General features: G+C 38.2%; 1 protein-coding gene across 2 annotated transcripts in view; it reads left to right on the top strand.

Annotated features, from left to right (window-relative positions):
- Fyttd1 (forty-two-three domain containing 1) overlaps nt 1-26,896 on the top strand; it is a 31,025-nt gene extending 4,129 nt beyond the window's left edge. The window contains exons 2-9 of one of the 2 annotated variants that reach the window (XM_021185247.2): nt 2,136-2,264; nt 9,494-9,642; nt 13,436-13,548; nt 16,911-17,007; nt 17,409-17,470; nt 19,170-19,244; nt 20,946-21,072; nt 24,024-26,896. In XM_021185247.2, the coding sequence (XP_021040906.1) occupies nt 2,136-2,264; nt 9,494-9,642; nt 13,436-13,548; nt 16,911-17,007; nt 17,409-17,470; nt 19,170-19,244; nt 20,946-21,072; nt 24,024-24,122 (851 nt within the window). In that variant the 3' untranslated portion in view covers nt 24,123-26,896. The remainder of the gene's footprint in view (nt 1-2,135; nt 2,265-9,493; nt 9,643-13,435; nt 13,549-16,910; nt 17,008-17,408; nt 17,471-19,169; nt 19,245-20,945; nt 21,073-24,023) is intronic. The other variant, XM_029470264.2, reaches the window with a different exon arrangement.
- The last annotated feature ends 909 nt before the right edge of the window (nt 26,897-27,805 follow it).

Raw genomic sequence — 27,805 nt, forward strand, 5'->3', positions numbered from 1 at the left:
ACTTCAGTGGGGTCAGATGGCCACAGGCTGCAAGAAACCTCTGAGAGGGTGAGCTCCCGCCCCTCTTCCTCTCCCCAAAACCTTTCTTTCTAATGGTATTTTTTCGGGGGGAGGGTGTTGGTATTTTTCTTCACTGAGGGAGCATGACTAACACAAACAATTTTTAGTGTCTTTTATCTTATTAATTGGTATTGAGAATCAAACCTAGGGTCTTACAAATGCTAGGGAGTGCTCTACCATGAGAGAGCTCCACCCAAAGCCCTTGTGCTTTTATATTTAGTGAGCTAGTTTGCGGTTGGAGAGGAGTCTCAAGAGGAAGATGGTACTTTGAAGTACTTTAAATTACACATATTTGTTTTTGTATATGTGTGCATGCATGTTGCTTTGTGCACTTAGGCCAGAGGACAACTTATGGGAGAAATAATATAAATCATGTAAAAAATGACTCTCTTAAGCCAGGTGTGCTAGCACAGGCCTTTCATTCCAGCACTTGAGTGGCAGAGGCAGTCGGATCTCTGTGATTTCGAGGGCAGCTTGGTCTTCAGGGTTCCAGGACAGCCAGTGCTACACAGAGAAACCACATCCTGAAAAAAAACAAAAAGAAAGAAAGAAACCAACTAACCAACCTAAATAATCTCTCGTATTTCCTTCGCTGATTTAGGAAAAACTAATTATATTGATAGAGTTATGGTTAAAGTGATTTGGTGAAATGATTGGAATTAGCTTTAGTAGGAAGTTGTTGACAGAGCAGTCTCTTTGGTTGTTTGCTTTGTCAGTCACCACAATTAACACTGGATATTGGGAACCAGAGAACTTTCCTTCCCTTCTTTCATCCTCTGTCTTTCTTGAGATAGAGTGGCATTATGTAGCCAAGGCTGGCCTTAAAGTTACAGCAGCCCTCCTGCCTTTTTCTGTCAAGCTGGGATTACAAGTGTGTGCCACTACACCCAGCTGGGTTTAGATACTTCTTTTTAAAAACACTTGTTTGTGTGTGTGTCCACAGTATGGGGGTGGAAGTCAGGATAGCTTGTGGAGAATCAGTCCTCTTCTTTTACCACATGGGTCCTGGTAATACACTTGGGCCATCTGGCCTGGTGGCAGGTGCTTTTATTTGTGTATCCATCTCGCTGGTGCCAGATAGTTTTTGAATGAGTATATTATTGGTTTCTAGTAACCTTTGACACTTAATAAGAATTTGATATATGTTTAGTTTTCTCGTACTTACATTGTTCATTGTGGTGTTAACACAGTATGATCTTTATGAATTAATTTGAGGCTGTTTGAAGGTGGTTTTGGAAATAATGAAGCTTACAGAGTTGGAGAGGTCAGAATAGAATTACGAATGACTTTGCTAGAGAAGAACAGAACCATGTTCCTTTATCACGATACTTGTTCATTTGCTTTCTATTTGCATGCCTGTTTTCATAAACTTCAACTTACTGAGAATGGGGACTGTCTTACACTTGTTCCCTTAAGCACATGAATTAATTGCGTAAACTGTACATCCAATTAATGTTTCTAAATTCAGGTGACTTTAGAACATTGGACTATTGAGGTTTTTATTGTTATTTTTGGTTGGTTGAGTTTTGTTGAGCTCACTTCAAACTCAGTCTGCAGTCAAAGCTGGCTTTGAATTTCTGACTCTCCTGCCTCTGCCTCCTTTTGCTGCAACTACAGCCATGTGCCACTATGCACAACAGCAAGAATAGACATCTTGTTATTGTTTGCAGTACTGGGTTTGAACCCAAGACCTTGTATGTTCTAGGTAAGCACTACTGCTGAACTGAGTCTGCCTACTGTCCCTCTCCCTGGTAGAATTTATCAGTTGGTAGATCTAGTTTTGTCTATTGGTTGGAACTTTTACTAGAGAACCTTTTTTTCCCTAAGCATTTCGTCAGGCAAAATGGCTGATTGACACTTAGGATGAGGGAAAGGGAGTCTTGGGAATCCAGGTAGCTAAGCTCTACAGCAGGTTCTTAACCAGCCTTGGCTACACAGTGTCTGAGACAGCTAAGATAATAATAATGGGGACTAAGTTAGGGACATAGGAGAAATCTATTGACTATACATTGAAACTAAGCAATTTTATTCATTGCATTAAAATGAAAATAATTATGACATTACTTTTTTTGTAGATGATATTATCAAGCTGAATAGAAAGGAAGGAAAGAAGCAAACCTTTCCCAGACTAAATAGAAGACTCCAGCAAAGCGGTGCCCGGCAGTTCAGGATGAGAGTGCGGTGGGGAGTCCAGCAGAATTCTGGTAAGGTCTAAAATGCTGCTATTTATGGACTTGCAATATGTTCAGCTGTAGTCTTAAAACCTGGAGGGAATGCACTAGTACTTTCAGACTTTTGTTTAATTCTGAAAACCTGGAAAAACATTATTTTCTAAAATAGCTGTTAATTGTTCCTTAAGGTTCTAAGTTGTTTAAGAGAAATCTCAGTTTATAAATAGTTTAAATTATTTTTAGAGTTTAGATTTGCCAAAGGTCTTATGTAGCCTGTGGTCCTGTTTTCCTTCCCCCAGTGATAGTCTGATGATAACTGACTCCAGCTTGAATGTGTTCAGTGGAAGAGCATACTGCACCATGAGATAATTTACTCTATTGTCCAACTGCTCTATTTACCAGAAAATTCTCTATTTTTATAAAAGCATGTCTAAGTATTACAGAAAGCAAACTCACTTCGTAAACAAGAAGACTGCTGTTCTGCAAAGAAAATTACTATAGGCAGATTTATTTATTTATTTATTTATTTATTTATTTATTTATTGGCAGCGTCTCACTGTATAGCCATAACTAGCTATGTAGACTAGGCTGGCCTCAAACTCAAAAGAGGTCTGGCTGCCTCTGCCTCCCAAGTACTGAGAGTAAAGGCATATACAACCTTGCCCAGCTTTCCTCCAAACTCTGTCTTACCATCCAAGAACTTTATTTGTAAATTTTCTAAAGGTGGCACTCTAAATTGACTGTTGTAGGTGTAATTAGATATTTATATATATATATATATATATATATATATACACACACACATACATATATACATACATATATAGTTATAGTTATTTTCTGATACTCTGATAGCTGCTTTACCTATAATCATTTTGTTCTTAAGGTAGATTGGGAACAATAAATAATTCAACACATATATTATAAATGAACTTTTTAGCAACTATACCAGCATCTTAGAGTAAACCTTTGTTCAAATAAAAATATTTTTTTCACATGAATAAATTTGCCAAATTAACCAACTTAAATTTTTATTCTGTATTTTGAAAAGCAAAAATTAATCTCCAGTATAACTTACATGTTTTAACAGTAATATACCAGCATGTTCTTAAAACTACATTACTGAGACTGGATCTTACAAGAGACTCAGTGTTCTTTAAAGAATGATTTTCCTCTTACCTGTATGTAGGATGCATGTATGGGAGTGTAGTTGCTGAAGGGAATAAGCATTAGAGACCTGGAGGTCCATGTGGCTCATGTGGCTGTGAGCCACCTGACTTGGCTTCTGGAAACTAAACTTGACAATCTGGAAGAGCGGCAGGTGCTCTTAACAGCTGAACCATACCTTCAGCCACTAAAGATTTATTTATTTATATGTAAGTACACTGTAGCTGTCTTCAGACACGCCAGAAGAGGGAGTCAGATCTCGTTACGGATGGTTGTGAGCCACCATGTGGTTGCTGGGACTTGAACTCCGGACCTTCGGAAGAGCAGTCGAGTGCTCTTACCCACTGAGCCATCTCACCAGCCCCTAAAATTTTTTTAAATAGCTGGATCTAGTTAATACATTTTGTGACAGGTATTTAGCCATCAGAAATAAATGTGTAATTCTCTTGATTTATATTAAAGATTTCGTTACAATTGTTATTTAATACACCTTACTTAATGTATCATTGTAAATGTTTGTATATTTTGTCTTGAAGTAATTGTTTAGAGTTCAGAATAGCCAGAAATAGTATTTATTAATATTTTACATATTTGGTAAGTGGTTTTGAACTGCCTGGTTTGGAGAATGCATAAAAATACAATCTTTTACTTTAAAGAGCTAATTTCTAATAACTTAGAAGATAGTGTTTAAAAAATGTCAGAGGTAGGCCTGGTAATGCATGCCTGTAAGCTCAGCATTAGGAGGCAGAGATAGGAGGCCAACGTGGTCTCGAGTAGCGAGACTCTCTCAGACAAACAAACAAATAACAACAAAAACAAAAACCCCAAATTCAACAATCAAATTTGAGGCAAGATAAAGGAAAGGAAGAAAAGGGAGGAGAGGAAGAAATATACAGTATGTCTGGCTCAGCAGTCAAGAGCACAAGCACTACTCCTTCAGTGCACACACATATACACATTCAGGGCAAAGCACTCATACACAACATAAAGCTTTAAATTTACAGTTTTATAGACTGCACATAAGGATTTTGTGCCAAGAGCAAGCCTAATATAATGAGTAAAATTAGATTTGCTTTGCTTTATGAGGTATCAGAAAAGTTGTCCTTTTATGGGGTTCTGATCTGAGCTCTGAGGTCAGTGATACCTAGAAGCCGAGCAATTCCTGAGGTTAAGGCTGCACTTGGTTTGGCTTTCTACTGATGTGCCAGGGTAAAATAGAACAGCAACTGCTACTATTGAACACACACACACACACACACACACATACACACACACACACAGAGAAAGACAGGCAGACAGACAGACAGGGAAAAAGAGAGAAGATAGAAACAGGGAGGGAGGATTGTTGTTAATATCTGGGAAGGGTTTACATTTCCACCTTGTGATATCAGTGATGTTAATTTGAGGGACGAGAATAATTAACTAACAAAGCAGATAACTACTGGCAAATACTCAGTATGATTTTGATGGCTGAAAGAAATAAGTAAATTGAATCTTCTTAACCCCTTGCCTGAAATATTAACTTAGAAAAATTAGAAACACACTTGGTTTTTGTTTTTTTTTTTTTTGGTTTTGGTTTGTTTTTTTTAAGTAACAACAACAACTTTAATGTCTTGTGGTAGACAGGAGGTGGCCAAAATGTTGTCTGGGCACCATTTTGAGAATCCTAAAGACTGAAGGGGTCTGTGAGAGAAAAAGTGCGTTTATGGCAAGGCGTTGTCATTCTCGAACGTAGAGAGATGCTTTCTGAGCCAGCTACAGATAAAGACACAGAGACTCCCATAATTTTAAGGCTTGACTTGTATTGAGAAGCTTTGACTTGGGCTTTCTCCCAGCTACTTCCTCTTCCTGCCTACATCCAGCATGCGCATGTCTGTACCTCTCTGCTTCCATGCCTGTTGGCAAATTTCCCTCCTCTAAATTATCTTCCAGCATCCCTTTCTCTGCACAGCTCTGCTTTCCATTTCCTGTTCAGCTATTGGCCATCAGGTCTTTATATTAAAGCCAATGAACAAATAAGAAGGAATGTTTAAAGACTATGAGGCCAGCGAGGGCAATAGGAATAACAAAACTAAGATCTGGCCAGCACTCAGCTCTCTGCTGGCTTGGCAATCAACAGTTGAATATACGGAGACAACCTTCATAATGATTAAGTGTACAAAAGGTTACCCTAGATATCACTCACAAATTTTGTACCATCAGCCTTCATAGCCAAATAGTATCAGCCTGGGCGTAAGAAGTCTGGCTGGTGAGTATCCTTCAGTGTCCTCTGCCACAGGAACAACCATGAGGAGCCTACTGGCACCTGGGAGGAAAGCTCCTCCATTTTCTAGAATCTCCAAGCACCCTTTACTGACAAAGTGTCATGTTCACTGATAGAATAGTACTGTTCTCCTAAGAGGCAGGTAGTAAAGGATGCACTGTGGGGGCCGAGAGATAATAAATTAGTTGTGATTAATATACCTTCACAGCATAACAGGCTTTCCTATCATACTCTGGTCTAAAAATTACTGGTAAGGGGCATCACACAAAAAGGTTCAAGAGTTAAATAAACTTGGGAATGACGTATGCTATTACTTCTATCTTTGAGATCCACAGTACATATTAGTCCTGAGAAATTCTACAGTAAAGAAAATTATTTTAATTTTAATCTTAGTTTTTGCAATGAGATTTTTGTTGTAAAATCTGTTATATGTTGCAGATGTCATCCTAAAGACTTTCCCCATTGAAAATCAGAATTAAATTCAGACTTCTCATTATCACATACATTCTCCCCAAAATCAGAGTTAAGATGAGACTTCCCACCATTACCATAGTTTTTTAGCTAATTCTCTAAAATTCCGACTGTTGCATTAAGAAATTTTAAGTGCTGGTGACATGGCTTAGTGGTTAAGCACACTGACTTACTCTTCCAGAAATCTTAAATTCAATTCCCAGCTACTACATGATGGCTCACAGCCATCTGTGAAGGGATCTCACGCCCTCTTCTGGCGTGCAGGTGTACAAGCAGACAGGGTACTCCTGCATCTTTTTTTTAAAGTATTTAAAAAATAAAAATAAATTTTAAAAAGTTGAGAAAGTAAGAATATGATGTCATTTGGAAATGACATAATTGTCACCTAGAAATCCTAAGGTTAAAGAATACAGAATGTCTGCCGGGCTGTGATGGCACACACCTTTAATCCCAGCACTTGGGAGGCAGAGGCAGGTGGATTTCTGAGTTCCAGGCCAGCCTGGTCTACAGAGTGAGTTCCAGGACAGCCAGGACTACACAGAGAAACCCTGTCTCGAAAAAACAAAAAAACAAAAACAAAAACAAAAATCCCAGAATTTGCCGCTGGAGGTAAAGCTCAGTAGTAGAGTTGGTGCATAATATTTATAAGATTTTGAATTCAATCTCTAGTACCAAGGGGAAAACAAAAGTCTCCAGAAAAATAATGCAAAATATAACTGAGTTCCATGTAATAGTTTATTAAAAAGGAAGATAAATACTGCATGTTTTCTCTCATATGCAGAATCTTATGCATGTAATCTTATGTATGTGCATGTACATACAACATGTATGTTCATGTGCATATAACATGAAAGCAATGGAGGACTATTTAAGTGAAGGAAGACTTTGGGGGGTGTAGCTCAGCGGTAGAATACTTGTCTAGCATCTGTAAGACACAGAACTGAATCCCCAGCACCAGAAAAAGAAAGTAGTAATTAGTGACTGTGGGTGTCGCTTCCTGATAGAGCTCTGGCCTGGCATGCAGGCCACTCCAGGGTTAACCCTCAGCACAACCAGAGGAGGAGGTATTAAGACCATAATACCTTTTTATGATGCTATGAGTGACAGCTTAACAATTATTAGGAGAAATGAATTTTTTATGTGAGTGGTAAAAAAGAGTATAGTATATCTAGTGATAAGTATGATAAAGAAATGTGCAAAACAAAATGTCACTTAGCTAACATTTAGCTAGTGACACAAAAATATTTGTATGATGAAATAATATACTAGATTCCTGGATAGTGGAGTGCTGTGACAATGCTTAAAGTTAATTATAAATAAATGTAATTCCCCATTTGTTTGTTTGTTTGTTTGTTTGGAGTTGTTTTTCTTGAGACAGGGTCTTTCAACATAACTCTGGCCGTACTGGGACTCACTATGTAGACCAGACTAGCCTAGAACTTACAGAGATCCACTTGTCTCTGTTTTCTTGTGCTGGGATTAAAGGTGTGTGATACCTGCCAGTTTCCCTTTTAAAACCCTGAAAGACATAACTTAGTCACAGAAATCTTGTTTGTAGGATAGTTGATCACATTGTGAACCCTGATACTGTGAACTGGAAAAACCTGTTTCTTGTGGTATGGTTCTGCTCTAGCACACACCTTTAACCCAAGAGCTTTTCTGTAAGCAAGAGCTAAGTAAAAGCAACTGTAAGACAAGAGGCAGATGAAGCGGTCAGTTGACAGGGAGTGAACATAAGGAAACCCAGGAAAGAGAAGGAGGGTCTTTGAGTTGAAGGGTGTTTGAGACAGTTGAGAAGGAGAAGGAGGAAGAGTTGTTTGCTTCTGGGATGTCTGTGGAGGAGGAAGGTCAGCTCCGTGCTTTCTCTGCCTCTCTGAGCTAGCAGGCTTTCACAACAGTGTTTGGATTCTGAGTTTCCATTTAGTAAATCAACTTTATGGCACTTTATTTTATTAAGACAAAATCTGTTTCATGAACATTGATAATGAAAATATAAATAGCTAAAAAAAAAAAAAAAAAACCCAAGAGGTACAGGTTTATTCTCATTGGTAATCAAATTACAAATAAAACATAATACACTGTAGCTGTCTTCAGACACACCAGAAGAGGGCATCAGATCCCAATACAGAGGGCTGTGAGCCACCATGTGGTTGCTGAGAATTGAACTCAGGACCTCTGGAAGAGCAGTCAGTGCTCTTAACCGCTGAATATGTCTCCAGCCCAAAGGTTATCTTGTTACTTAATAAGTTAGAAGTCAGCCTGAACTACCTTAGAGAAACCCTGTGTTAAAAACAAAACATAACTGAGATGATTGCTAAGTTGGTTAAATTGACTGTGGCATATTTAAAAGTAATACAGTAAAAAAACCCTCAAAAATGTGAAATAATATTCACCATATATTATTAATGTAGCCTATAAAATAGTATACAAGAGTGTGAATTTAGATGATGTAAAACATTAATTCAGCTCGCTTTCTCTGTACTTAGCAAGTGCAGAATGCCTACTTACCCTGTGATAATGCTTAACTGTAACATTTATAATGTAATGTAGTTAAAGCTCAAATTAGGTTTTTGGAATATCTGCATTACACTTTTTTTAGGCTTTTAAAATTAATTTTGTTCTTTGATATCTCATATGTATAGAATGGACATTTTTTTAATATTTAGAAAAAGTATTTAAATTGGAGCGCCATGTAACAGAAAAGCAAACTCAGGATTGTTATATGGCATAGAGTGTAAAATAAGGTGCAGTGACGATCTCAGCAAAGCAGTTTGAATAAAGTAGGGCTGCAAGAAAGAAGCCAAGCTGTAATTTGTAAGTGAATGGAAGATGAGGTAATGACTGCAGTGTGGGTCTACACTAACAGAAGTGTGACCGTGCTCAAGGAACCACTTTAGCCAAGCATATGCAGTATGTTACCATTTCATCATGAAACACTTTACATGCATTATCTCTGTTCAGACTAGTCATACTTCGATATTCACTAGCCACACATAATTACTGGCCACTGCTGAACATAATGGAACACACCTATAATCATAGCATTTGGGAGGAAAGCAGGAAGATTTCTGTGAAATCAAGGCTAGCACCCATCTTCAGAGTATTTTCAAGACCATACAGGACTATGTAGTGATACCCGTTTGAAAAACAAATAAAGTAGTGGCTACTGTATTGTACAAGTACAGTTTAGATTGTCCTACTGAGAAATTAATGTTAGAGGTTTGAGATATAGTTGAGTAGTAGAGTGTTTATGTAGCACGGTAAGACCCCGAGTTTAATCATCACCACCATATGTACCACCTTATTTAAAAAGTAAAGTATCTTGGCAGTTCTAAATTTTTAATATCCTTTCCTTCTGTAGGTTTTGGAAAAACTAGTGTGAGCCGTAGAGGAAGAGTATTGCCTGGAAAAAGACGTCCTTATGGAGTTATCACTGGCCTTGCAGCCAGGAAAGCAACTGGGATTCGAAAAGGAATAAGTCCTATGAATCGTCCACCTCTAAGTGACAAGGTAGGATGTCACATGATGACTTAGTCCTGACCCTGATACCATTTTCTATTTATACTGTGTCTGTCACACGTTTATTAGTGAATTTTAAGATAGATAGTCCTTTCTGGCCTACAGAACTTATTGTATAGACCAGGCTGGTCTTGAATTCACAGAGGTCTGTGCCTTTTAAATGTTGGGATTAAAGACATGTACCACCACACCTGGCTATCCTAAGGTTTTTATGAATAAGCTTTAGAGTGTATTTTGATAAATGTAAGGGTTTTATTTGTAAGTGTGTGTCCACACTTGCATGAGTGCAGGTGGCCTTGGATGTCAGATCCCCTGCTACCTCTGCAAGAACAGCTAGTCCTGTTATTTGTGGAGTTGTCTCTCTAGCCTCTTACCCCCTTTAATATTTAAGAAATACTCTGTTTGTGTGCAGGCACATAGCACCTAGTGTGTGTGTGTGAAGGTCAGAGGACAAGTCTGGGAGTCTGTTCTCTCCTTCCACCGTTATGTGGGCCTTGGGGATAAACTGATGGTTGTCAGTTCACCTGCCCAGCAGGTTCTTTTACTCACAGGGCCATCTTGCCAGTTTCAGGGAATTTTGAATTTTTTTTTTCTTTGGTTTTTTGAGACAGGGTTTCTCTGTATAGCCCTGGCTGTCCTGGAACTCACTCTGTAGACCAGGCTGGCCTCTAACTCAGAAATCCACCTGCCTCTGCCTCCCAAGTGCTGGGATTTAAAGGCATGTGCCACCACTGCCTGGTGAATTTTGATTCTTATTTATATATTTATTCTTTTGGATGATGGAGAATAAACTTAGAACTAGACAGCCATTATTATATTATTGAAATATATCCCCAGCCTTGATTTTTTTTAACTTATCTTTTTGAATCAACATCTCATGTAGCCAAGGCTAGCATTAGACTCCTGCCTCTACCTCCCAAATACTGTAATTACAGGCAAGCTTCTTCATGCTCATGCTCTCCTGATTTTTATATTTAAAATTATTTATTTATTTGTTTGTTTGTTTGTTTAAGACAGGGTCTTTGTTATGTAGCCCTGCTTGTATTGGAACTCAATATGTAGATCAGGCTAACTTCAAACTCACAAAGACTGGCCTGCCTCTTCCTCCCAAGTACTGAGGTTAAAGGTGTATGACACCATGCCCAGATTGATTTTTATTTTATAGATGAAGTACCTTGGGACTTACATAAACATTTTAATAGCCAAGTAAAAATTTTTGCCATTTATAAATATACCTCATTCTCAAATACAGTTCTTCCATATTTGTGGGAATTGGTTCTAGGACACTTCTTTAATACTAAGAGACTCAATACATGTAACTCAAAGTCTTTTACGTAGTATAGTATTTGCATATAAAGTTTGCCCATTCTCCTATGTACTTTCAATTACCTATAATTTCAATTACAGTGTAAATACTATATAAGTAATTGTTTTACTGTGTTTAAGAAACAATGGCAAGAAAACTCTATACACATTTAGTAAATGTAGTTTCTCCTGTCTCTGAGAGGGGGATTGTTCACTGTGTCGCCAAAGATAATTTGAACTCCTGATCTCTCCTGCCTTTACTTACCAAGGGAAGCTTGGATTATAGGACTTCACCATCATACTTGGCATAAGTAAATTTAAAAATTAGTTTATAACAAGTAATTATAGCATGCCAAGTACTTTAAAGGAAAACTTAGGTTTCATAGAGGAGCACTTCACATTTACCTATAAAAGAATCCTTGGTGTTATCGCTGAAGATCAAATAAAGAAGCTTGGAATAGGAGCCGGAGAGATTGCTCCTGGGTTGAGAGAACACACTGCTCTTGCAGAGGACCTGAGTTCAGTTCCCAGCACCTACATCAGATTTATGATGTCCTGTAACTTCCGCTCCAGGGCTCTGACAGCCTCTGTGTTCTCTGGAAGCACATGTATGCATATGCACATATTCATACCAGACACAATAGTCATAAATAAGTAAAATGCTTGGATTGGGATATTAGTCTAACTTTGTGGAGGGTTATGTTTTTGATAACCGTTTTCCTTGTTTCTATATTTCCTTCTTTTCTAAATAATCTCTAAAAATCAGTGGGGCAGTGCTAAGGAGGCGGTTCAAGTTGGCACTTGGTATGCAAGCATGTAGGCCTTTGTTCATTCCACATAAAGCAGCCTGTAATCTGAGAAATGGAGAAGTCGAGAGCTGTTGAAGAAGCTCATACCTGACACTGACCTCTGTTCCACACACACACACAAATATATGTCCATCCACACATGTGTATACCACACACATAAGTGAATGAGTAAAAATCTGTTTAAAGCCGGGCGTGGTAGCGCACGCCTTTAATCCCAGCACTCGGGAGGCAGAGGCAGGCGGATTTCTGAGTTCGAGGCCAGCCTGGTCTACAAAGTGAGTTCCAGGACAGCCAAGGCTACACAGAGAAACCCTGTCTCGAAAAACCAAAAAAAAAAAAAAAAAAAAAAAAACTGTTTAAAACAGAAATGGAGTCAGTTATGGATCCCATCACAGTCCTACACTTAAAAGACTTTGGAAGTTGGAAGATTGTAAATGTGAGGCTGTCAGGGTAGCTTGGGCTCCATAGTATAATCCTGTCTCAAGAAAACAAATATATAGACTAGGTGTTGTAGTGCATGCCTTTAAACTCAGCAGTCTGGAGGCAGAGGCAGGGATCTGTGAGTTACATAGTGGGTACCAGGATAGCCAGGAAAGTGTAGAGGGACCCTGTCAAAAAGAAGAGGGGCAAGGGAGGAAAAACAGCAAATCAATCCAGTTAAATATGCAAGAAAATATTTAAGTACTGTGATTTGTAAATCATTGTCATGTTTATTAAATACTGCTCATGATTAAAGCAATAAGAAAATGCAGATAATGTATAAATAATGTATACAGTTTGGAGATATCTTTGTAGAAAATGTGGACGCTTGAATTAGGTTTTTATGATTGATATAGCTTATATATATGAAGGAATAAAAAGACATTTCACATGTTTGATTTTTATTAAAATCCACCTCAATCAATTATACTTTAATATCTTGGTTATTAAAACCTCTTTTTTATGTACTTGTTTTGGAAATTGGCCTTTATCTTTTTACATAATGTGTTAGTCAACTTTTTATTGTTGTAATAAAGCACTTGAAATAATTAAGGAGCAGGGCTTGCTTTCACCATACTTTTAGGGTTGTACTGCTGAGTGGAGGAGCAGCCGAGCACATAGCTTTGAGCTCCGTGAAATAGGTCCTGACAGGAGACTGCTGGAGTAAAATGCTCATCTCAGGGCCAGAAAGTGGAGAGGAAGGGCAGAGTTCCCTTCAAGGCATTTCTCCTCCCCAGTCACCCAACTTCAGTGTGCCTGTGATTCTTTTCTTGAGTGACAAGTAACATTTCCCTGTCACCAGTTCACCTTCCCACACCACTATATCTGTATTTTACATGTAGTATGATTGTCATCTTTTCAGTCATTTATGAAAAATTTCAAATAATTTTAGTTTCTCCATCTTCCTTACTGTGTTGGAGCAGTTTTGGGGCTCTGCCATCTTGCATTAAGACATGTTTGGCATGTTGGCACACATCTTATCCTCAACACTCACAAGACAGAAGCAGGTGGATCTCTGTGAGTTCAAGGCCAGCCTGTCTACATAATGAGTTCCAGGGCAGCCAGGGCTTTATAAAGAGACCCTGCCTCAAAAAAAGGAAAAACAAAAGCAATCAAAAAAAGGGTTTTATTGTAGTAAGGTATATAACAAATGTCAGTCTGATTAACATAGTTGTCTTCCCTTCTAAAAGAATATAGAACGATATTTTCCAGCACTGAAAAGGAAGACAAGCCTTCTGAGACAGAATGAAGTACAAAGGAAACAAGTTGCTGTTCTCAAAAGACCTAATCAGTTAAACAGAAAGTAAGTACCCAAGCGGAGAGAAGAGTGTACTGTTTGAACGTATCTGGGGTAGCCACTTGACTTGTTGCTGTGCCAGACCTGACCAAAGCAGCTTAAGGGAGGAAGAGCTTATTTTAGGGTATAGTTGATCATGGCAGGGGAAGTATGGCAGCAAGAACAGGCTGGTCACAGTGTCTACAGGCATGAAACAGATGGTGAGACGCGCTCAGCTCTCTCTCTCTCTCTCTTCAGATTGGGACCCACTTACTTGTCTATTGCTGTGATAATACACCATGATTAAGGCATGATTATTTGGGGCTTATGATTTCAGAGTCCATGCCCACCATGGTAGGGAGCATGGCAGTGGGCAGATGTGGCTCTGGAGCAGGGGCTGAGAGCTTTCATCTTGAACAATAGTAGGAGGCAGAGAGAGCGAGCAAGCACTGGGGATTGCATGAGTCTTTGAGACCTCAAAGCCCACCAATAATGGCATTTCCCTCCAACAAGGGGGAGTGCCTCCATGCCCCCTAATACTTCCCAAACAGCTCCACCAACTGGAAACCAAGGATTCAAATACGGAGCCTTTGGGGACCATTCATAATCACACTGCTCTAGAAGGGCTCCTCTCCCTTTGGTGGATGGGTTTCCTACTTCACTTTAATTTAACCTAAATAATTCTTCCCAGACATGTCCAGAGATTTCTTTCCATAATTGATTATAAACCCTACCATTTTGCCATTTGAGATTAACCATCACAGTGTACAGAATACTTTCTTCGACATGTTCAGAAGAATGGATTGACAATGATTCTTAGTTATCTGGTCATTACAGTACAGTTTCTTCCTTGCTGGAGGTGTGACTCAGTGCACTTAGCTAGCATGTGGTCCAGAGTTTTATCCCTAACACTGTGGGGAATAAAGAAAAGAGAGCTATTTGAAAAATCTATCCAAAAGCTAACATGGGAAGCAATCAGTAATAACTGTCTTATTTCTTAGACACAGTAATTAAGGAATTTCATTAATGTAAACTTTAAAAAAAAAGTATCACTTTTTAATTGTTTCACTTTTTAATTGTGTGTATACCATGATGTCTATGTGGTGGTCAAAGGACAACTTGAGGGAACTAGGTTTTTTTCGACCCTGTGACTGCAGGGATCTAGATTGGGTCATCTGGCTTGGGGCCAAGTGAACTTTAACTGCTTCTTTACCTCCTTTAGCATAGAAATAAAGTTGTAAAGTCATCATTGTGGTGACAGTCATAGCACTTGGGTCAGAGTCTTTCAGTCAATTCTGAAAGCTGAATTGATTTTTTTTCTTTGAGCCTTGACTCTTACTAAAATACCGAGGCATAATATAAATTATTTGGGGGACAGGAAAGCTACAAAGCTACATAAATGTTTCTGGGTTTTGTTGTTTTGTTCCACCCCTCCTTGATAATATTGTGTTACTCTTTATCTCTGTAGACCAAACTGTCCTCAAATGTGTAGGGATCCCTCCTGCCTCGACATTCAGGTGCTAGGATTTAGGCAGTGCCATCAGCGTGGGCTACGTGGATGTTTCTTAAATTGAAACTGCTTTTAGAATAAATTTAAGAGAATAAAAACCCCTAAAATTGCCGCGCAGTGGTGGCACACGCCTTTAATCCCAGCACTTGGGAAGCAGAGGCAGGTGGATTTCTGAGTTCAAGGCCAGCCTGGTCTACAGAGTGAGTTCTAGGACAGCCAGGGCTATACAGAGAAACCCTGTCTTGGAAAAAAAAAAAAAACAAACCTAAAATTTATGAATTGTTAGGACACTCCTTCTGGTAATTTGTGAAGTTACATTATTATTATTATTATTATTTGAATTAATTATTATTTCAAGTGCTATTATTTATCTCTTACAGAAAATGACAAGATTAATACAACTTGGATTGAGGTCTTTTCATCGCTGTATAGACATGTAGTATCAAATTGCAGTTTTACCTAATGATTATTTTGGAAATCATTTGGTTGTATCTTTTGTGAAAAGGGGTACTTTGCTAATAAAAATGTTACTTATTGCATGAGATCTCTGTATTAATTGTGTTAGCTAATGAACCTCTGAAGGTTGGAAATGAGATTTAGGTAGGGTTTTAAGTACTTTATTATGTAATGGTAATTATAATTTATAAGTATGTGCTGTTTCATGTATGAAAGGATTAAAAAGAGTGTAACTTCAGTTATTATTTATTCGTTACACACAGTTGTCACAGTGTGTGTGGAGGTCAGAAGACAACTTTGACAAGTGGGGTTTGCCTTCACCTCTGTGAGTTTTAGGTTGGAACTCCTGTTCTCAGTGGGGCACAGCAAGTGCCTTTTCCTGCTGGGTCAACGAACATAGCTATTATACATCCATATATGTATGCACCTCTGGGTTTTATATATTCCTGTGTGGTGGGGTTTTCCCCTTGCCATACTTATGATTGAACCCAAGGCCTCACATGAACTCTGCAAGTGCTCTACCGTTTAATTATGTCCCTTACCACGCACATAGTTTATAAATGGAGACAAAGCAAGAGCAGTAGAAATTGCTTTTCAGCCCCCCCCCCCCCCCTTTTAAAAAGATTTATTTTTGTTTGGTGTGTATGAGTGTTATGCCTTTTTTTTTTTTTTTTTTTTTTTTTTTTTTATATATATATATATATATATAAGTACACTGTAGCTGTCTTCAGACACACCAGAAGAGGGAGTCAGATTTCGTTACGGATGGTTGTGAGCCACCATGTGGTTGCTGGGATTTGAACTCTGGACCTTCAGAAGAGCAGTCGGGTGCTCTTACCCACTGAGCCATCTCACCAGCCCGAGTGTTATGCCTTTATGTATGTCTGTGCATCACATAATTGCAGTGCATAGAGGTCAGGAAAGAATATCAGATTCCCCTAGAGTTACAGATTGTTGTGAGCCACTATGTGGGTGCTGGGAATTGAATCCAGGTCCCCTAGAAAGAGCAGCCAGTGTTTTTATCTTCTGGTCCCTCTTTCCAGCCACAGCTCTTTATTTATGGTCTTCACTCTGGCTCTGAATGCATCTAGGTATGATTTCCATCTACTAAATTATAATTTTAAAAACAAATATAGGAAATAATAGAACTAAAATTAATTTTGTAAATGTCTTCAAAGGTGTGAAATATTAGTAGAATATTTGGGACATACACTAGTTCAAAACCAAGTTGTTAGATGGAATACTATAGAGGGAATTTTGTAAATATAATTTAACAGCTTTGTCTAAATAAGAAAGCAAATTGGAGTCCATATTGCATGCTTATCATTTTAAGCTTATGAGTTTAACTGTTTTTGCTTATTTTTCCTCAAGGTATTTAAAAACAAAGTGGCTGAGATCACTCAGACATGCTTTTTTGTTGCAGAAATAACATCCCAGCTAATTTTACCAGGAATGGAAATAAATTAAGTCATCAGAAAGACACTCGTCAGGCAACCTTTCTTTTCCGAAGAGGCCTGAAGGTATTAGAAAGCCCTGGTTGTGCTGTTTCCACTCACCTGGGTCCCTTAGTAATCATAGGCTGGGTCTCTTGGTGAGGGAGGGAGGTTAGGGTTAGTGTGAAAAACAAGACACTAGATGAATTCTTTCTGTTAATACATGTTTTTTTCTATTTCTCGTCTTTTCTTGCTGGTATCATAATTTTGCTTGGTTATTTACTAATAAGCTTGTGTTGGTGCTTCTTGTAATCCAGTGATCCCTAACAGAGAGCGTTGCCAGCATGGCAAGGCCCTTCCCCAGTTCATGCTCATGCTTACCCTGGGTTGTAGGTCTTCACTGCATGATAGCCCTTAAATAATAGACTTAAATATTCTGCTTTCTGTGAGATCTGCTGGGGTTTTCGTTGTTTTTCTTTTCCTTTTAGGTTCAGACCCAGTTGAACACAGAACAGCTGATAGATGATGTGGTAGCAAAGAGAACACGTCAGTAAGTTTCAATTTGTTACTTTAAGATATTGCTTCTGAATTTACAAGATACTAGCTACTTGAATTGCCATCTGTCCCAGTGTGAAAGAAATAAAACCCAAAATGAAATTCTTTCCGCAATAGGTAAAAGGAACCTTGGCCCTCAGATGCTAGATAACCACTGAGCCACATCTGTAGTTCCCAAGTGACCCAGGCTTCAGGTGTAGTTTAGTCTCGACTGAGTTACTGAACTGCCTCTCCATGACTTATTCCATTTGAATGGAAGACTTGCCTTCTTCACCTACCTTCTCTCCTGCGCCTCCCTTCCTTTCTTTTTTTCTTCCTCTGCTCCTTCTTTTTGTAAGTGAACCTGTTTAGGGAATGACTAGAGTAAAGTCCATAGAGTTTTTCATAAGCAAGTTTCTGTCCATTGTTCTCCCCAAGTATGAATTGTATGGTGCTTTGTTTCTAACAAAGGGGTCAGAATTTGTCATTTCTTTAAAAATAGCTGTTACTTTTTGTAAAATAAAATGTTACAAAAAAAAAAAGGTCACAGTCCAGATAAAATGATAAGTATAGTTAAGTGTAATTTTGAGGAGTGTAGGAAATTATCTGAACCTGATGCTGGCAGTGGCCTTTAGCACAGGAAACAAAAACTATAAGAAAATAATAATAAGTCTGTTTGCTTCTCCAACAAACATTAACATCATAATGATGTTTATATACACACACACACACACACACACACTATTTATGCTGGGGGAAGGTCTCATATACCTCAGATTCAACATGCATCCGAGCTTAGCCATAAACTCCTTCTTTTCTTGCCTCCACCTCTCAAGTGCTGGGATTACATGGTATGCCAGCATGCCTGCCAATATTTGTTTGTTTTGGGCTTTGAGAGTAAAACATAGATAAAGAAAAGGACAGTTAATTTGGGAAATTATAATGGAAGTGCCAGATTTTGGGTAACATAAATAAATAAATATAAGGTAGAGCTGACAGTAATGGTGGTATTCACCTGTAATTTCAGTGTTTAGACAGCTGACACAGAAAGACAAGTCCTGCACACACAGGGAAACAGTGAGGAGGAAGAAGGGAGGAGTGGAAAATAACAAGTGGGGAAAAGGAGAAAGGATTACAGAGGCTACTAGACTTTCATGCAGAGCAGACAGAATTCAGACACCATTGGAAGGACTGTAGTTTTAAGTTACAATGAAAAGGAAAATAGTAACAACAAGCGTGAAAATAGAGATAGGCAATAGGTAGGAAAGCTGAAGGCCTTGTTTCTTCCCAGGAAGGACTTTCTATGTACACACCCTGTTTAAAAGTCACCAACTATCACTGAAAATAGAAAAGCTCAGAAATGCTACCTGTAGATGAGAGAAGAAGACTGTCCGGTTTCATTAGATGCTTCTCTGCATTTAGGTTTTTAAAATGTCTTTATAGTCATTACTTTGATAAACACCTAACAAATTCATATTTTCAGTTCTTATACCTAAGATCCTGTTGGGATCCAGCATCTCTGTGTGTTTTTTAAACTAAAAAATGAATGGCTACTTTGAAATGTGTAGTTCAGGGCTGAGATTTTATTTTATTGGTAGTGGAACACTTGGTTGGTGAACTAAGATAGATAGATGGGCAGAGAGACGAATAAATATCTTTCAGTGGGATAAACTGTAAGATTTATAAGCTTTTAAGAAAAAAAATTTCAAACCTAGATGGCGTACTTCCACCACAAATGGAGGAATTTTGACTGTATCCATTGACAATCCTGGAGCTGTACAGTGTCCGGTGTAAGTTTTTTCCTTCCCTTTTTTCTCCCCTTTCTTGAAAAATTGTAACCTCTTGATATATGATAGGAAAGTGAAAAGTATTGGACTTGTGCTCAGAGTATACTGAATAAGTCAGGATAAAATGAGATGCAAGGGTAAAGAATTGTTAACATTAACCAGGCCTATATTCCCAGTACTTGGGGAAGCTAAGGTAGGAGGATTGCTATGAATTCTAAGACCAGGTTTAGATATATAGTGAGTTCAGGGTTAGCTGAAGTATAGACTGAGGCCATGTCTCAAACAAAAATGGAAATCATAGAGGATCAAGTAAGAAAAAGCTCCCTTGAGTCCTGGTTCTACGTCCCCTAAAAAAAAACACCCACTCGTATGTATCTGTATATGTAATACAAATGGTACCAATTTTGTGTCAGACAATCCTTCTATGTAGCCCAGATCAGCCTTGAACTTTTGAACATCTTGTCTCAAGCTCCTGGGTGCTGAGGAAACAGATACATGCCACCATGCATTATTGTGTATTTTTGCTTTCAAAAATTCTGTTCTTGGAGTTGGGGAGATGGCTTAGAAGTAAAGTGCTTGCTACAAGCACATTGAACTGAGTTTGTATCCCCAGGCCTCACATATAAAACCAGGTGTGGCAGCATGAACCTGCAATCCCAGCATGGGGGTGGAGGGGCGGGAGCAGAGACAGGTTGTACTGGTGGATCCTTGGAGTTCACTGGCAAGCCAGTCAAGCCAGGTACTGAGCATCAGGCTTGGTGAGAGAGTCTATCAAAAAGTACACAAGTAAGTAAGGTGGCGAGGGATAGGGAAACACCTGAGAAAACACACAGCTCTGTGTCTGCAGAACAGATGCGTCCTTTTAAATGTGTGTGTGATAGTGAGCTGAGTGACACCCGTGCTTCCTACTCTCCCTCCTCCCCCTGGGTCATTTGAGATCGGACAGAGCTACTTTCTCTTTAAAGATTTTATAGTGTATCTTATCAAGGTGAACTTATATAGTTAACTATTTCACTATATGTATTGTAATAAAAATACAGGTTACTTTAATTTAAAGATCATGATTTAGAAATCACCAGTTATTTGACTTGTTAAAAATGTCTTACAGGTAGGGCATGAGAGAGAACTTAACTATTGCTGTGTAGTACCTAAGTTTCAGTCCCAGCACCCGGAAGGCAGATCACAATCACCTGTAACTTGACTCCCAAGGGCTCCAGCTTCATGGTCTCTGCATATGTGTGCTGAACATGTACACACGGAGGCAGACACTCATACACATGAAATACAAAAAAAAAACTCTCTTTTTTTTTTTTTTTAAGATTTCATTTATGTGAGTACACTGTAGCTGTCTTCAGACACACCAGAGGCATCAGATCCCATTACAGATGGTTGTGAGCCACCATGTGGTTGCTGGGAATTGAACTTAGGACCTCTGGAAGAACAAGCAGCCAGTGCTCTTAACCTCTGAGCCACCTCTCCAGCCTGGGGGTGGGAGGGGGACTTTTTAGAAAGATGCAGTTATCCTGGAAAAGGAACTCTGAGCAGCTCTACTTTTGGTGGCTGGGAGTAGTGCATCAGGAGCTGCACTGTTGTTTTTATTTTTTGAGAGAACATTGTAATAGCCCCATTTCACTTAAAACGTGTGAGGAAATTTTGAGTACTTTATCTGATAAGCTAATTTAAACTGTTTTTTTTCTTTGCTAGAACTCAGAAACCACGATTAACTCGTACTGCTGTGCCCTCATTCTTGACAAAAAGAGAACAGTCTGATGTTAAGAAAGTTCCTAAAGGCGTCCCTCTACAGTTTGACATAAATAGTGTGGGAAAACAGGTAAAAAAAAAATTTTCCCCTGTGTTTCTTTGGTTCATTCACTGACAGTCTTGTGATAACCAAAAATAGTGTATGCACATTAAACAGGGTGGTCTAGCTCCTTCCCCACTCCCCAGGCACTCTCATAGATTGCCTGTTTGACATTTTATTTAAATCAGATTTTCTTATATTTACCATGATTTATTTAAAGTTTCATCCGTATTAGTATTTTCTTTGTATTGTGTGGATGGTATTCATCACATGCATATATCACATTATATATTCTGCTGAAAGCTTTTGTGTTCTTTGGCTGTTAGCATGTTTTCTTTTGGGGGAGGAAGTCAATGCCAGTGGATATATTTGATAGATTTTGGTAGACTGAATGCTAACTTAACATTTAAACTTTTTAGAAACTACCAAGCTATTTCCCAAAAAGATGATTATATTCTTTTATATTCCTACAGCATATATGGGCTTTCTAAACTTCTCCACATTTTTGTCAACATTTGTTATTATCTGTCACTTTTATCTGTATAGTGACAAGTTAGTGTAAAGTAACATTTCACTATGATTTTGACAGTTCGTGTATTGTTGTACTAGTTGATCTTGTTAAATTTACTTAACTTAAGACTGGAGAGCTGGCTCAGTGGTTAAGAGCACTGGCTGCTCTCCCAGAGGTCCTGAGTTCAATCCCAGCATCAACATGGCAGCTTAAAACCATCTACAATAGGATCTGATGCCCTCTTCTGGTGTGTAGATGTACATGCAAAGTGGCCACATACATAAAATACAAAGAGAAAAGTAAAACGCCTTGGTCAACTAATTTTTTTAATTGCTTAATTTTATAGCAAATCTGAATTCTTTAGGTTTTTTCAATATAAATACTTCATTTTCTGACTTCTTTTCCAGTGTTTAAACACGTTTTCTTGTTTTGCTATAAGGGCTAGCACATCCACTATAGGGTTTGATAGAATTAATAAAACTAGTATGCTTGCTGTGTTCTGCCTGACATAAAGTATTAGAAGTTTGACCATGTTTTATAGCTAAGCTTGCCCACTTTTCTGAGTTTGAACTTAAAGTAAAACTTGCCTTTTGCCCTTTCTATTTCTTCCCGTATGGCCCAGTCCCAATCATGCTTGCCCTGATACTCTGGGCCCTCTCACTCTTTGCTCTGAGAACAGCCCACCCCTATTCTATAGCTGTTTTCCATTTCCCTTCTTTGTCACATGCTGAGAATTACAGCTTGTCTACCCTGCAGTTTTTCCTCTCAAACTCTAAGAAATAGTTCTTTTTGTTGTTGTTTTTCCAGACAGTTTCTTTGTGTAACAGCCCTGGCTGTCCTGCAACTCACTATGTAGGCCAGGCTGGCCTCAGACTCACAGAGATCCACCAACCACCTGAGTACTGGGATTAAAGGCATATGCCACCACCACCACCCAGCTAAGAAATAGTTTTTGAGTTTAAAAAAAAAAAATTAGAAGCCAGACAGTGGTGGTGCACGCCTTTGATCCCAGCGCTTGGGAGGCAGAGGCAGGCAGATTTCTGAGTTTGAGGCCAGCCTGATCTACAGAGTGAGTTCCAGGACAGCTGGGGCTACACAGAGAAACCCTGTCTTGAAAAACCAAAAAAAAAAAACAGAAAAAAAAATTAGATAGATAGACAGACAGACTGACTGCTGGCTTTACGTTTATTGTAGATTGTCAGGTTAAGGGAGTTCCTGTCTTTCTAATTTGCTGAGGTTTTTTACTATGAATTTATGTTGAATATTATCATATACTTCTTTGGGAAACAGTTTGGTAGAAATAAGGTCCTGGAATTTAAGATTAGAAGTATGGGACGAAAACTTGGTTTTGTTTAGTTAGAGAGTACATGTTTAGAATAGACAAAGTCCTTGATATAATTCCCCATCCAAAATAGGAAAAAAAAAGGGGGGGGAAAGAGAATTTTGTTCTATTTTATTTTGATCCTATTCTTAATTTCTTTTCTGTTTGGAAACACTTTGTTATTTGTTAATCAAAGACCAGAGTTTTACTTAAATTTTTATGGGCACTCAGTTTAGAGCTTTGTTTTTAAAATACTCAGAAGTTGAAATAACTGTGTTTCTATTGTTTTGTTTTGTTTTTTTAAGTCATAGTCTCATACTGTAGCCGAGGTTGGTTTAACACATGATTTTTCTTCCTCCAACTCTTGGGATAGATAGTAGGAGTCGGCCACCATTTCTCGATAAAATAGCTTTTTTTTTGTTTGGTATTTTCTTTCTTTCCCTCTTCTTCTTTTTTTTTTTTTTTTGGAGACAGAGTATATTCTTAGTAAGCCTGAAACTCTGTAGGTCAGTCTGGAATTAAGTTCATAGACTCACCTGCCTCTGCCTCCTGAGTGATGTCATCAAATGTGTGGGCTGACACCAGCTGAAATGACACTTTTTGCCAAAGGTATCACTGGAATTTTTAACAGTGTTTGCAGAGCTTCAAATTAATTCAGATTGAGGTATTTTAGATATATTTTATATGGACAGTAGTAGTAGTGTGTATCGGCTTGTATAATGCAGTATAGATATCTAATGATTAGAAGACTAGGATTCTTGGATACCTACTTTTAAGTTCTAAAGCTGATAGGCAACTCCGTGTATAGCTTATTTTTTGTTAGAGTCAATTGAAATTATGCACACAATTTAAGATGTTGCTTACTGTTACTACTAATTACTATTAATTTTAAGTTCATGGTCTGGAGAGATGGACCTGTGGTTAAGAGCACTGACTGGTTTTCCAGAGGTCCTGAGTTCAATTCCCAGCAACCACATGGTGGCTCACAATCACCTGTAATGGGATCTGATGCCCTCCTCTGGAGTGTCTGAAGACAGCAACAGTATACTCACATAAATAAAATAAATAAATCTTTTTGTTTTTTCTTTTTAAAATCACATATAAAGGAATTTTTTTCAATTAAGTTAATGTTTTTCTCCTTTTCTATAGACAGGAATGACTTTGAATGAACGATTTGGGATACTGAAAGAGCAAAGAGCCAGCCTCACGTTCAGCAAAGGAGGAAGCCGCTTTGTGACTGTGGGATAGATCCGTGTCCAAGGAACTTTAAGTGTTGACTGTTTGAAAAGTTGATTTGCTTGAAGAGTTCATCGGAGAAGTTCAAGAAACTTTCCTTCAGAATATTCACAAGCCTAAATAACTTTATTTTTGAAGGTTATTTTGTTTTGTTTTGGTTTTTTTAATGTATAAATAATGCCCTGAAAGAATAGCAGGGAATATACCTATCTGTTCTTAAAGATTCCATGGTTGGCCCATACAAAGCAATTCTCTGTTGACTTTTGACTCCTCCTGCAGCAGAAGGAAGACAGAAAGACAGACATTGATTATTTTTATGAGCGTGGGATTTAGGATCTCATCACTTTTATCCAGTTTTTAGGATTTGCCATGGTAAATCTTAAACTTGAGAAATAAGAGTACACCTCTGTGTTGTCACTTACCCATTTATGTGTTGGCGTGACAAGGACAGCTGCCTTTCTGTCATTACTGGTGTTTTCTAAACTGTAGGAGAATTTTGGTTTTGACTTTTGAGGCTTATGGAAATATTTAGAACTTGGTTCATTTTTCAGTTATTGTCAGCTTAAACTTCCTAAGTTCTAAGAACTTAGTATTAAACTTTTAATAAAAAAATGTGGCTCTCAGGATTAGTCTCAGGCCAAAATGTGTCAGGGCTGTAAATGCTTATTTACAAAGTTATCTGCTAGGTCCTTGGAGGAGATGCCTGGCATGGAACCTGATGGTTTGTGTTCGGTATAAATGGAGAAAACATGAAAGGCATTGGCCAACGGACAGATTGGACAGGGGAACAATAAAGCCTGAGTCATAGCTATGCCATCTGGGTTTACTTCTGTCCTGAGTCTAGTGTCTGTAGATTCTTCTATAAATGATGCTTACAAGAATTACAATTTTTAAAATGAGTTGAATCTTGGGTATTTTGACAATATACTGACTAGATATATAAAGTCCTATGTTTCATATTCAAAAGTTTTTTTGTAAAGCTCTTAAACTCAGTAAGTTCAATAATTTATAACTCCCCAAACAAAAATCTACTTATATATGTCACAAAGGAGAGGAAAAAAAGTAAAATTATAATGAAGTTACATTTAACCATACACACTCACTCCGTTTCTTCTATTGCTCAAAGTTCAGGCGTTATAGGAAAAAGGGTTTTTGGTTTCTTTTCCTTACACTGGAGGTCTGCTGTGCCGAGATAGTGCTGAGATTGCTCAGTCATAGGTCATAAATTACAATGAGATGCCAAAATGCAGTGGCGTGTCCCAGCTACAGATTATCAGTGCTGAGAGTGCTCACATGGTCATAGGTCATAAATTACAGTGAGATGCCAAAATGCAGCGGTGTGTCCCAGCTACAGATTATCAAGTGTGGTCATTTTGAAACCTGACCTTTTGTTTTGCTGTGATTTCAAGTTTGAGTGGGTGTTTAAGTCTCTGCTGTTGATTTCTCCTGTAAAGACAGAGCATTATACTCCTGCCCGCCTTCATTGTGTCCTAGACTTCATTGTCTTTGATGTTCTTCAAGTTTCTTACTGGCTTGTGCTAGTTGTGGGAAAAACAGCAACAATGTCATGCTTATACCAAAGATCTAAATCTTTCCTCAGCATCTGTTAATCTGCCAGTACTTGGACTTGAGAAGGGGTTTAGAGGCTAATCGCAGAATTTGAAAGTAAACTCCAGTTCTCCTTAGCTGTAATGCTTTTCATTGAGGCCAAGGACTCATAAAACATTTTTGCCAATATGAATATTTATATTTGGTTCAGAAACAAAACATTTTAGAGTGGTTTGCTGGTAGCTTATTTTAAAGCAAAGGAAAAACAGTTGAGCATGAACACTATCTTTGGAACAATTTTTAGAATATGATATAAAAGTTTTTGTTTCTTGTTGTTTTAAATATTATTATACAGAGGTATTAGTAATTCCATTTTTGGAAAATCTTAAAAATCGCCCAAATGTTGACACTTAAGTACATTGAAAAACAGTGTCTTTGGTATAGTAAATGTTTGCTCTTCATGCATCTGTAATTTAATATTTGTTCAAATTTTGCCTTTGATACAACTAAGTTAAAACTCTTGAGTGCTGACCTGTTGTATATACACAAAACAATCTGCTTTGTTGGAGGAAAATTCCCTTTCTTGGAATGTGATTGTAGTCATCCTTGTTCAGTTCTTGAAGCCCCCCTTTTATTTTAAATTTTATTTAAACAGGGTGCAACGTAAAATTTCCTTTGCATCAAGGTGTATGCAAAACATTGATGCAGTGCATCACAACGTGAAAGTTTGTACTTAACGAGGAGGTGCTTTACACTGTACTTTTTGGTGTTTTTTGGAAAAGTTACATTAGATTTGTTCTGAAGCTGTTCATTTTTGACAAATAAAATGTAACAGGTTTCACATGAGTTATTCTGAGCTATAAAGATTGAGTTGTGGTTTTTTTAGATTGTTGTGTGTTACAAAGCATCTTATAGTGGTTTTATATATGATTTCTGGGATTTGAAGTTGCTGATCATCTAAATCTCCACTCTTGGTGTTCCTCTGACTTTTGACCATTTCATGCATAGATGACATGAGGTTCCAACATGAGGCCACCAAGGGGAAGTAAAGATAGTCACATTGTTATAACGCAGATCACAGAAGTAGATAAGCCTTTAGAGATGATCTGCGTCAGCCCCTCCTCTTACATCGTAGTTAAGTGACACCCGACATTTTCTAAGACGTACATGGAACATGGGTCATGTTTTGAGCCTCATGTCTTATAATTCTCAGTGGACAATAAACGACTTCACACATAGACAGTAGTTTTGTGGTATTTAATGTGTCAGATGTCTAAGAATTAGCAATATCCCTATATCAGCATGTGTGGTGTGCTCAGTAAATCTACTCTTCCAACGATTCCTACTCAGTTACCTCGATACGGAAGTCACTGAAACTCATTACAAAAGGCCAGCGTTTCCAGCATACACTGGGAAGATGACTGCTAATTCCAGACCCCATGTCGGAAAACTTACACACAGAGGAGAAAGACTGGTGGTCGAATCTGTTGTGTATTTCTAAATATACACTAACTTTTCACTATATTAATTATAATCAAATTATAAAGCATTTATGTTTAGGAAACATGGGTATAATTGTTACCTTTTTAATTTTGTTAGAGGTGCATATTAAATGCTGCTGCCTGTAATGTAATTCATACAATATATGCAATTTGGGGGTATGAAGAGATTAAAAATTTACGTGTCATACGAAGAATTCCATATATTCCAAATGCAGGCAATAGTAAAGCAAAAAAGAGCTTCCTCCTTTCTGATGATTAGGCCTCTCACATTGATTAAGCTTCCCATGAAGATGGTGGTGCTTTTGGAGCTGGGGGCAGGTTTGGTGCTGGAACTCACTCTGTAGACCAGGCTGGCCTCGAACTCAGAAATCCGCCTGCCTCTGCCTCCCGAGTGCTGGGATCAAAGGCGTGCGCCACCACTGCCAGGCATGTGGTGGTGTTGCAGTCAGTCTCTCTCCCCTGCCTCTCTCTCCATCTCTCCCTGATGCCCCCTTCCTCTCCAGGCTGAGTCACATGGCTATGCTTCAGCTTTCAGACTACTGAGTTTATAGGAATGTGCCACAACACCTAGTTTTATCACTTTTCAAAGATTGGTTTATATATTTGTGTGTGTGCCTGCATGTATGTATAGTCACTGTGTGTGCT

The sequence above is a fragment of the Mus caroli genome, unplaced genomic scaffold (genome assembly GCF_978045245.1).
Source record: "Mus caroli unplaced genomic scaffold, Mus_caroli_1 scaffold_17, whole genome shotgun sequence".
In the NCBI taxonomy this organism is placed as follows: Eukaryota; Metazoa; Chordata; class Mammalia; order Rodentia; family Muridae; genus Mus; species Mus caroli.